Raw genomic sequence first — 12,158 nt, 5'->3', positions numbered from 1 at the left:
CTTGCCAAGGACCCAGATTCCTAGCACCCAGAGAGCAGTTCATAGCCATCCGTAACTCCAGTTTCAGGGGATCACGTTCTCTTCTGATGTCCATGGGCACCACCTACATACATAGCGCACATGCATGCCAAACATACATACACATAAAATTAAATAATCTAAAATAATAATAACAACAACAGGATTATCATATTAAGGAACATGCCATACGCTGACAACTGGATAAAGCTTTAGTAATGCATACTAGTTTAAATCTTCACTCTGACCTACTAAATGATATTTTCTTTTTTGTTTTTTGGAGTGTGTGGGATATTTGCGTGTGTACATACATATGTCCACATCCAGAAATCAGAAGTCCTGCTTTACTGCTTTCCACTTTATTCCTTTGAAACAAATTTCTCACTGGACCAAGAGCTCATAATTTTGATCAGCAAGCCCCCTAAAGTCTTGATGAGGTTGCAAGCATGCATACCACATGTACCTTTTTATGTGAGTACTTGGAATTTGAACTCAAGTCCTCGTACTTACATATGTGTTCTTAGTTACTGGGCCATCTTCCAAGCTCCAGTCCTAAAGGACCTTCAACAAGAAATTCTGACTTCTCTAAGGGACTCACTTTTCTTAGAAATTTAATACCTGCCTTGCACAAAGCTGTTGCAGAAATCAGAAGTTATGTCTCCCAGGTTCCCCCACCCTCTGTTCCCAATTACCTCAAAGCAAGCATATGGTGGTACCTTACATAGTAGGACCTCATTAGCTTCTATCTTTAATGCTCTGCATACATTAGGAGTTTATTTTAAGCCTTTTTGAAATTACTCAGTAGAGTACCACAAGAAGTACTGCTAACGCAAGATGTACAAACACTGACCAAAGGCTCAGTTATTTTGGAGGCAAGAAATGATAAGCTTCTAATGTCAGTAGTTGAAGACAGTCCTTGCCTGGCTGCTTTTAATAAATTCTGAGTACCAACAACATGTCAGGCCCTGTTCTTGCCTCTCAAGAAGAACAGGGCCCTTAAGCAAAGGTAAATATTCCAAGCTAGGAATTCAGAGCTTCTCCACAAAAACAATTGTTAATTTGTCTATCTTTGATGCCCAGCCAGACTCCCTGTCCCCATTATTATGCATGCATCATATATTTTCTTCTTGAGAATGTACTATTACCCTAAAAGAAAAAGGTCTTTCCTTCTCCAAGTTTTACCAATCTTTCATTATTGGACATTATATAGCTTTTGTTTTGGTAATAGTTCACTTTTGTTAACATTAAACCAGTTTTTTTCTTTTTTTCTGCTTAGACTCCATTTACTATCAGCACACAAAGAAGCACGAGATTGGAGATGGTGAAAAGGCTCAGTAGGCTAAAGGTGCTTACCACCACGCCTGATTTCACCAGAACCTACATGGTGTAAAAAGATAGCCAATTCCTGAAAGCTGCCCTCTGACCTCTATATATGTGCCCTGGAATACATACCGTCCTTGTGTACACAATAAATAATGATGTAATTTTTAAAAGTTGTACCAGATCACCTACACTTTTGATAGATGTAAATATGCCTTGCCACCATAGTAATACTGTATACCCTAGTGGGTACAGTGCCTAGTACAGTGTTGGAAAACACTGTAACCATTTCATTAACGTTTATTGACTAAATGACTGAATAAAGCACCCTCTAAAAATAACAAGTACACGATATGCACAATCCATATTCCCACCCTTCTTAGCTTATGCTAGAGAAATTTTAGTTGCTTCAGCAGAGGATATAATGTAGAGTGATATGCTGTTTGGCTCCAATATTATAGTAGTTAGTGATTACACTAGATTTGACCTTTACATAATTACAGAAAGAAAACCCTGATAAATCAAGATAAGTGTGCACATAACCATTCAGGGAAGATGAGGTTTATTACTCCTACTCTTCTTTCATGAGAGCTGTCTGGGATGTCAATTCATGTATGGAGAGGCCTTCCTTCCATGAATTCTTATCTTCCCCCACCCTGAGGTAAACAGCCATCTGGAAGGTCCATTCAAAGAATTTTGGAAGTAGAAGTGTATTTATAAAGCTCTTAGTTCAATCTCTACCACCACCAAAAACAAACCAAACAAACAAAAAACCCTAAATGGGCAGCTGAGGTGCTGTCCAAAAACATAAATCTGATTTAAAACAAACAAACAAACAAAAAAAAAAACACTTTCCTTGATGTACATATATTCATGCACGCATTTCTTCAGCTCCTTACTGAGCTGGTTCAAAACAATACATTCAAAGAAGAGGCGGCACAATGAGCTAAACAAAACATCTCTGGACACTTTATACTCTTAACAACCAGTCTATACCTATAATAATTTCAAAGTCAAAAGTTGAGGCAAGGAAAATCAATGATTCTATCTCCTCATGCCACTCTAACCCAATCTACACTCCCCTTTCAAGGCTAAAGTCAGAGTCTTGGGCTTAGACAAAAATAAACAAGTACAGCAGTTGACTCACACCACCAGGCCTGATCCTATCTCTGCACCACAGCAAGATTCCCCAAGATGATGCATGGGTCCTAGACACTTCAGATAAAGCCACAACATCACTAAGACTGAAGGACAATGGATAGAAGAGGAAGGAAGGTAGAATACAGGACAGCAGTTGCTTACCTCCTGAGGGAGTCTTCCTCAGAACTTTCTTCAGGCATGTCTTGATGTAAGGCCTCCTGTGACACAGTTCCAGATCTGGTGGACTGGGTATAAATTCGTTCCCAGTGGCCTGTTTCCTGGTTAAAGGCCACCCCCACAGTCCTCTCCTCTTGTGGACTAGCTGAGCTGCTCAACTCCAGCCTGCTGGAGCTAGGTGTTTGGCCCTCAGTCCGCTCAAGAGGTGGCAACTGGTTGCCACTTGGTGGCATGCCCTCAAAGGTGGTAGAGACATGCCAGGAAGAGTTAGCCTCGCCAGATGAATAGTTAGGTGTGGTTCTTTCCCAACGCAAGGTATCATTGTTGAAGGTCAGAAGATTATGGCAAGCACGGCATCGATTAAGGTGGCCCCGAGATAAGTTGGAGTTGTTCTCACTGCTGTGTGGGGTGGGCTGATGGGAAGGGCCTGGCCTCTCAGATTCAATGTTATTGTTGAGCATTTCCTGGGCCTGTTGGGTTTGGGGAGCTTCCCCACTCAGGCTCTGGTCCAGTTCCTGCAGCCTGTCATACTCCAAAAAGAAGCGTCTCAGGTCACATTGAAGCTCATGGCGAATGTTACCCGAGTTGTTTTGACTAGAACCATTCCCTCCATCTGACTCAGTAGCCAGCCCTGATGATGGAAAACCCCTTCCTTCTGTGGCTGAAGTATACACAGATGCCTGAGAGCCACCTTCCTGCTGTCTCAGCACAGACAGCAAACTCACTGAGGAGGCACTGGTCCTGGGTGGGGGCATAGATTCTACCTCAGAGCGTGAATTCAGAGTGAGTACTGTCCGGGTCCACTCAGAACCTGTCAGCCCAGGAGCTAGTTCTCTGTGATACCTAGAAGGATGGCTAGACAAAGGGCCCCCCAAGGAGCGACGGGTAGGACCCAGACTGAGGTTGCGGAGCGTGTTGCCCGCAGTGCTGCTCTGGACTGTACTGAAGGCAGATGGCCGGTTCAGGAGGCCCTGGTCCTGCTGCGTTGATGAAGCCTGCTCCGGGGGATGGAAGGGCTCGGTCTGTACAAAAGAAAAGGAAGGGGTAGTAGCCCTGGCAGAAGCAGGGGGGACACTGTCCTGGTGTGGCAAGAGGGAAGGAACTCGAGTGCCAGCACAGCGGCTGCAAAGGCACAGGATCCCAGGGTGCTGGCAGCACTCGACTGTAGTGGGGTAACTGACCCGCTGTCGGAGCCTGATGTAAGCGGAAGTCCTGGGACGCTCCGTGGAGGGCTGAGGGGGAGGCGGTGGGGGTGAGGGGGTAGCAGAATCTTGTACTGTGCTTTGCTCTCCCACCTGGATGCCAGAGGAGCGGGAGGACAGCATATGCAGGAAATTGTGGAGGAGAGGTGTCCGGCGAACTGGCTGTGATTGCAGGAGGGCACGCTGGCGGTAGTGAGATAATTCTGTTCCATCTATAGGAATTTCTGGTTCATCGTCACCCTGCAACATGGACCAGTAGGAGGAGACGGTAGAGCAGGACAATTAGGTAGAACCTCCAAACACATCAAGAGAAACTTAAAACTGGAATCATCCAAGGAGAACCGCCTCCATAGATAAGCAAAATCTTTCTCCCCATAAGGCACTTAAACTAATCAGCTTCAGGTTAAAAACCATCATATGGTATTAAATTATTCATTTCCAAATGGCAACATATCTGAATGAGTACAGCTGGCATAAAAATTATTTCATAAAAGGCATCTCTGTGACACAGAAGCAGTGAGGGGAAACAAAAGTTCAACCAGCCAGAGACACATGAGTGACATACATGATGAAGACAAGTTCGTTCTTTCTTTTTTCTTTCTTTCTCTTTCGTTCTCTCTCGCTTACTTACTTAAATTTATTTTATTTTATATCTGAGTGCATGTATTTAGGTGCACCACATGTGTCTGGTGCCCATAGATCAAAAGAGGGAGTCGGATACCATAGAACTGGAGTTACAGACAGTTGTGAACTACTACATGAGTGCTGGAAATAAAACCGGGAACCCTGATAAAACAAAATAGCAAGTGCTGAGCCATTTCTCCAGCCTCTGGTTATTTCTCTTTTTTTAAGATTTATTTTTAGGAGTTAGAGAGATGGCTCAGGGGTTAAGAATATCTGTTGCTTTTGCATAGGCTCACAATTGGCTGCAATTCCAGTTCTAAGAGATCTAATGTCCTCTTCTTGTCTCTGTAGTCAAAGCACACACACAGTACACAGACACACATTCAAGCAAATTATCCACACAAAATTTAAGACACATTATGGATATTATATGTGGGTCCCTCTCTGTGTACATGGGAATAAGCCAGAAAAGGGCATTGGATCCCTTGGAACTAGAGTTATAGGCAGTTTTCAGTAGCCCAACATGGGGGTTGAAAACGGAACTCAGTCATTTTTAGTAGCATTTAATGGCTGAGTCATTTCTCCAACTCCGACAAGGTTTATTTTTCATGATATAGTAACAAGGGCTAGAAAACTAACTTTCCTGTCAAAACTATGTCTGTAACTTTTGATGATAACATCAGAAATTTAACTAAAATATTGACTGGGGGAAAAATACCTACTGGAGTGTTAAGAATTAAAATATAATCAGAATTATATTTTAATAATAAATACAGTTATAATATATAATAGACATATAATAATAAAGTATAATATCAGAACTAGAGCTCTAGTGTAGGAATAACTCCCAGTTCAGATGGAGTTGGAACTGCTGGACTCTTACCTGCTGATTAGAAGGGTTAACAATTGCTGTCAGTAAGTAGTGTCCAAGTGGATCAAATCTCACTAGACTGAAACCACAAAAGAAAACAGAAAAAAAAAAACAAAGACCATGTTAACTGAGAAATGGATACTGTCAGATGACTCATTTCACACTTTCAAAACTCTTTCTTTTCTTTCTTTTCTCTCTCTCTCTCTCTCTCTCTCTCTCTCTCTCTCTCTCTCTCTCTCTCTCTCTCTCTCTCTCTCTCTCTCTCTCTCTCTCTCTCTCTCTCTCTCTCTCTCTCTCTCTCTCTCTCTCTCTCTCTCTCTCTCTCTCTCTCTCTCTCTCTCTCTCTCTCTCTCTCTCTCTCTCTCTCTCTCTCTCTCTCTCTCTCTCTCTCTCTCTCTCTCTCTCTCTCTCTCTCTCTCTCTCTCTCTCTCTCTCTCTCTCTCTTTCTCTGTCTCTCTTTCTCTGGATATAGTCTACCTATGGAGCCCAAATCAGATTCAAACTCACATATGTTCCTGCCTCAGATTCTTGAATGCTGGGATATATAAGTATATCACCACACCTATCTCGCCTTTCAAAAAATTTTAAAGACATTAAAATAAGGCTTATGTTGCTTCCTAATGTTTAGAAATAAGTATTAAGAAAAGGATTTCACTTTGATATTTTGCCTGCCATGTATGTCTGTGTGAGGGTGTCAGATCCCCTGGAACTAGAGTTACAAATAGTTGTGAGCTTCCATGTGGGTATGAGCCTGGGTCCTCTGGAAAAGCAGCCAGTGCTCTTAACCACTGAACCATCATCTCAGCCCCTCACTCTTTTTTTTTGTTTTTGTTTTTTCAAGACAGGGTTTCTTTGTGTAACAGTCCTGACTGTCCTGGAACTCACTTTGTAGGCCAGACCAGCCTAGAACTCACCGAGATCCTTCTGCCTCTGCCTCCCAAGTGCTGGGATTAAAGGTGCCAACGCCTGGCTACTTTTTCTTTCTTTTGAGACAGGGTCTTATACATTGCAGGCTATCTTACAAGTCAACATGTAACTGTAGATGATCTCAAACTGTTGATCCTCCTGCCTCTATCCACCCAGAATTGGAATTACAGGTGTGCACCAACCCACTCACCTTGTGTGGTACCAGGGATTAAACTCTGTGCTTCGTTCATGCAAGACAAGCCACTCTACCAACTGAACTACATCTTCAGGCCATGATTTCAGTTTTGAAAAACACACAGGCTTGCATCACACTAAGCAGCTACATTGAACATATATCTGTTCAACATGTAAGAGCCCATTTAAATGGTAAATCAGAACGCTTCCACACGGATTCAGGTAACCCTTCACACAGGGGTTACACTGACTGGCAAAAACATATGTACTACAGTGACAGTAAAGTATCAGTATCAAGTGATATGGCTAGAAACTGGAAAGTCAGTCTATATTCAGCCATAATACTGTCCAAAGCTCCCAAAGAAAACAATGCATCCAGTCTAATTTAGGCAATACATGTCTTGCTTTTGTAGTGCTTAGAACTGAGTCCAAGGCCATATATGTAATAGGTAAGAGCTGTACAATCTCACTAAAAGCCAGCTCAATTGTGGTTTTGGTATTTCTGGGTTTTTTGTTTCTTTCTTTCTTTGTTTTTCAAGACAGGGTCTCACTATGTAACTCTGTCTATCCTGTAACTTGCTATACAGACCAGGCTGACCTTGAAACCACAGAGATCCATCTGCATCTGCCTCCCAAGTACTGGAATTAAAGGTGCACATCATTACACCCAGCCTGGTAGTTTATTTTTTGAGACAGGGTTTTGCTGACTAGTCCAGAGATTCCCTATGCAGCCCATGTTGGCTATGAAGTCATGATATTCCTACCTTAAATACCAGATTCCTGAGATTTCAGATGTGTACCACCACACCTGCAAGCCACCAAGTGTGTTTTGATCTCAAAGGCCAAATAAGTATAGTCAGCAGATATGATACAAGTTTATATTTCTATTTTTCCATTTGATAAATATAAATAGCCAATAGTGAGCAATCAGCCACCAAGCTATGTAAAAACCACCCATATATTTTTTAAAGTCTTCCCAAAGGGTAACCCCACTGCAGACAGTTCTGAACCTAAATAAGATTCTACCTCATAACCCTGATTTGCAGAGATCACAAAATGAGGCCAATAAAGAGCAAGCAATAAACAAAATAAACTGCTTCTAGGCTAGTGGTGATAACAAACTACCCTGACAGGACTAATGACTTCCCTAAGTGGGGATAAACAACCTGTCTCCTGAAATGACAGTAGTTGTAAATGTTCTCTCATGGAAGTCCGGTGCCTGACATAGTTGATAGAACACAGCACTCACCGGACACGTTCCATCTCACTAGCTGTCTTCACCACAGCAAAGGGCTCCCGCCGACTCCAATCCCAGAAATGAATTTCATTGGCAGTGGCAATCAGTAGGAGCTGAGCCGTAGGATGGAAAGCCAAGGATGCTATGGCATTGTTGCTATCTGTGAACCAGCTTTCACTGCCACCCTGCAAATGAACCAATCCCAAATACTCTCAGATCATAAATTGCCAACAGACTGGGGAGTCCACTTCAAGAAAATTACATTGAAGAGCTAAGTATGATGACTCATACCTGTAAATAATCCCAGCTAGAAGACTGCCACAAATTTTGACAACAGACTGTTCTATATATTTCTAGGCCAGACTGGACCATATAGTGACACCTTCTCTCAAAAAAGAAAAAAGGAAAGGGAGAGAGAAAGGAAAAGAGAGAGAAAAAAGAAGGAAGGAGGGAAAGGAGGAAGGGAGAGAAAGAGGGAAGAAGAGAAAAAGGGAGAAAAGTCCTATATGAAGTTATATAGCTCAGTGGTAGAGTACATGCTGTATATGGATGAGGCCCTGGGTTTGGTCCCTAGGTCCTATCTCCATTTGCAGCTACTATCTTTATCAGAGCACAGTGGTCCATGCCTTTAATCCCAGCACTCAGGAGTCAGAAGCATGTGGATCTTGATGAATTTGGGGGTGCCCTTCTCTACACAGTAAGTTTCAGACCAACCAGAGTTATATAGAAAGACCCTGTCTCTAAATAAATGATTTCCATTTAAGGTAAAATTAGTTCTTAAAGGGCTTACTTTAAATATGTCTTCCATAAAATGATGTATAAGAACAGCAATATAGGAGTGCCAATAATTTATAAGACAAATATTACTGTCTTCAAGTCAATTATAAAGCCTCCTCTCCATTCCTGCTTCTGACACCTGTGAAAAGTCCAGCTTGGTGCAAACATACTGCAGAGCAACTCACTAGCTAGTCATTGAGACAAGCAGCATCTTGCTTTGATGATCATGAGTGGAGTACTCTAGGACAATGGAAGTTCATACTGAACTCATTTTAGAGTGTCCTCCTATACAATGTTAAATAGAACAGGTGGAAGAAGGCTTAGTATGTTTACTCTATAATGAAGTATGAACTAGCACGTCCATCCATCAAGTGAGCAATGACTACCAGATACTGAGATTACGTCACAAGAAAGTGGTTAGTTAGTTTCTCTGCCAGATCTAAGAATTCAATGACAAATAAGTCTCTGTGTCTAAAATACCAAAGAAAAGAAAGCAGCCCAAGAAAATACTTACATGTAAATCCCAAATCCTAACTTCCCCATCTAGGCAGCCAGAAGCAATAAGGCCAGAGATGGTGGGGTGAAAAGTGACACACCATGGAGTACGGCGGTGTCCAATCAAAGAGTGGACACACTTGCCAGTCTTAACCTCTGTAATGTAGATGTTATGGTTCACATGTGTGGACGCCAAAAGAGTCCTAGGGAATCAAAATGTAGGCATAATTAAGAAACATGTAGCAGGGAAACAAACTTTACCAGCTTTAGACAACAAAAATCTGACACTATTCCCTATCTACAAATGGAAGAAATTAAGACATGCCCGTTAGGCAATTTATCTATACACAACAGAAATATTCTGATTTTTAAAAGCTTCTGATTTCCCCACACTGTCCCCAAATGACACATAGTGCCTTCAGAGAGTAATTTTTCCATCTCAGAAATTCATCATGCCATTGCTGGTCAGAAAAAAGCAATGTTACTGAGAACCGAACCTTGACTTTCACCATTTTCTGTATAAGTATCATTATTCTTCTGGTTGGCATTATTTGTCTTCTTTCTTTCCATTTCGTGTGTGTGTGTGTGTGTGCATGTGTGCGTGTGCGTATATATACATCCAACAGCAAATAAGCAGTTAAGTACCCATGGCAGGAGTACCCCATTCATACACATGTAAATGCATATAACACATATATGCACACCTTCATATATTCATCCAGTGCTTCAGAAAATCTATATGGATTATCATGGATGATCAAGGTAAGCCAACAGTAGAGAAAGTCATGTCATCACAAATCTCAAGCTATAGCTAAGTATTCGGTACCTGTCTGGGCTGAAGGCCAGTAAGAAGGTCGAGCGTGGACTATCAGGCAGTTCTACTCTCTGGGAGAAAACAAATAAATAAATAGATAAATAAATAAATAAATAGGCAGACAGATAGATGGATAGCATGATTTATTTTTATTTATTTATTTTTTGTTTGTTTGTTTTTTAAGACAGGGTTTCTCTGTGGCTTTGTAGGCTGTCCTGGAATTCACTTTGTAGACCAGGCTGGCCTCGAACTCACAGAGATCCGCCTGCCTCTGCCTCCCGAGTGCTGGGATTAAAGGCGTGCGCCACCAACGCCTGGCTCATGATTTATAAAGTAGGGCTTACTCTAACTCTAAAGCACAGAATCCATTCTAGATTACTAGACTAAAACTATGAAAACAATGGTCAAGCTATGAATCAAGTTAAATCTAAATTCAGGAAAAATATCTACTCTACAGGAAAAACTATTTCTAGTCTTAGCTTTAACAATATAAACCAACTTCCCAAGTTAGCTATATCAAGTCTCACAAACAAGATAAGTTCATTCTCACTCTCTGCCATTAATCTACTTTAAGGTGCCTAACACTCTGTTGTCATCCCCACAGACCCTATGTCAAAAGTCCTGTTTTCTTACCTTGCCCTCCCATTTCATCCATCGAGTCTTATCTTCCACCAGCTCCTGCAGAAGCCGCTGAGCACCCATGGCACGAGTGCCCCGTTCTCGGCCCCAGAGGATCCGTACAGCATTCTTCTCTGGGACAACCTTCATGGTGCTCAGGAGCCACTGTCACACCAGGGATCAGAACTGAAGGAGCAAATAATAGCTCCACACACAGAAGAAGCTAAAATGAGGCCATTCAGGTCCTTGTCAGCTGTCCTCATGGAAATCTAAGGAATGAAGAATAATACCAAATAATGCCTATTCTGCACCAGAGAGGCTCCCATTGCAAATACAATTCTATCTCAAAGGAGCAAGTGTTCTTTTCCTATTTAACTATGGTTGCCCAGAAAGGAAACTTCTAGAATTTTTCTTTCAAAAATATTTCATCTTGTCATATTCCTTCTATAGTCCTACTTTACATATGAAAAAACTGAACATTTCTACCAAAACTATTCAGTTCTTATTCTTTTATAAGACAGAAAAAAATCTTTGTTCTTAATAAAAATGCCTAAAATAAATCTGCTTGGAAAACAAAATGTGTGGTTATGGGTATGGCCTAAGGGTACAGGCCCAGGGCTCAATCCCTAGCACAACAAAAAATAAACAGCTAAGAAGCTAGGGAGATGGCTCAGGGGGTAAAGGGCTTGCTGCCCAAACATTAGTTCAGATCCCTAGAGCCCAGGTAAAAAGCCAGGTACAGCACTACACTACCTGTATCCTAGCACTGGGAAGTAGAGACAAGTAGATTTCTGGAATTTGCTATCTGGCTAGCCTAACAAAACCAGTGAGCTCCAGATTCAATGAGAAGCCCCGGCTCAAAAATAAGGTGGAGAGAAATTGAAAACAATGCCTAGCATCTACCTCTGGTTTGAATTAGAGTGGGCCCCAAAACTCATATATTTGAATGCATGGTCCCTAGTCAGTAGAACTATTTGGGGAAGGATTAGGAGGTGTAGCCTTGTTGAAGGAAATGTGTTATTGGTAGTGAGCACTGAGCTTTCAAAAGTCAATTCTAGACGAGGTACACATGAGCTCACTCTCCCTGTCTCTCTGCCTTGTGCTTGTAAATCAGATATAAACTGCCTGGTGCCATGTTCCCCACCACGATGGCCATAGACTCAAGCTCTGAAACTGTAAGCAGGTCCCCAACTGAATGCTTTCTTTTATAAGTTACTTTGGTCATGTATCCCTTCACAGCAATAGAACAGGGACTATGGCAAACATGTACACAAACACATACACCATGTATACACAGCAAATAAACATAAATAACTAGGCTGGGGTGGAGCTCAGTGACAGAGCTCCTGTTTAGCATTAAACGCTGTATTCAATTTCTAGCACTATCAAAAAATCAGTAATATTTTAAAATACTTTGGAATACTAGGGCACAGTGACATAGACAAAAATTACACAGAAGAGCTGTGGTGGGGCTGGTGTGTAGCTCAGTACAGAATTGTAGCCTAGCATTTTTAAAGCCCTTGGTTTTGTCTTTAGCACAAGAAAGAAAAGAAAGAGAGAGTAAGAGAAAGAACAAGGGAGAGAGGAAGGAAAGAAGGAAAGGAGGGGGAAAGAGTTTTTTTAAAAAAAGGTATTTCTGGGTGGTAGCTTAATGTAACATTTTTTTAGACAAAATTCATATAGTTCAGTCTGCCCTGTATGTGGCTTGAACATCTGATCCTCCTGCCACCACTTCCATAGGGCTAGGATTACAAATCTGTCACC

General features: G+C 41.7%; 1 protein-coding gene across 7 annotated transcripts in view; it reads right to left on the bottom strand.

Annotated features, from left to right (window-relative positions):
• The window catches only part of Ambra1 (autophagy and beclin 1 regulator 1), a 196,486-nt gene that overhangs the window by 142,237 nt on the left and 42,091 nt on the right, over positions 1-12,158 (bottom strand). For 4 of the 7 annotated variants that reach the window (XM_040745841.1, XM_040745843.1, XM_040745842.1 and 1 more), the window contains exons 2-7: positions 10,410-10,663; positions 9,789-9,847; positions 8,982-9,165; positions 7,703-7,875; positions 5,365-5,431; positions 2,641-4,097 (exon numbers count right to left, since the gene is read on the bottom strand). In XM_040745841.1, the coding sequence (XP_040601775.1) occupies positions 2,641-4,097; positions 5,365-5,431; positions 7,703-7,875; positions 8,982-9,165; positions 9,789-9,847; positions 10,410-10,544 (2,075 nt within the window). In that variant the 5' untranslated portion in view covers positions 10,545-10,663. The remainder of the gene's footprint in view (positions 1-2,640; positions 4,098-5,364; positions 5,432-7,702; positions 7,876-8,981; positions 9,166-9,788; positions 9,848-10,409; positions 10,664-12,158) is intronic. The other 3 variants (XM_040745845.1, XM_040745846.1, XM_040745848.1) reach the window with 1 other exon arrangement.

Source organism: Mesocricetus auratus, unplaced genomic scaffold (assembly GCF_017639785.1).
Source record: "Mesocricetus auratus isolate SY011 unplaced genomic scaffold, BCM_Maur_2.0 Super-Scaffold_100004, whole genome shotgun sequence".
Lineage (NCBI taxonomy): Eukaryota > Metazoa > Chordata > Mammalia > Rodentia > Cricetidae > Mesocricetus > Mesocricetus auratus.
This window is presented reverse-complemented; position numbering and strand designations above follow the sequence as displayed.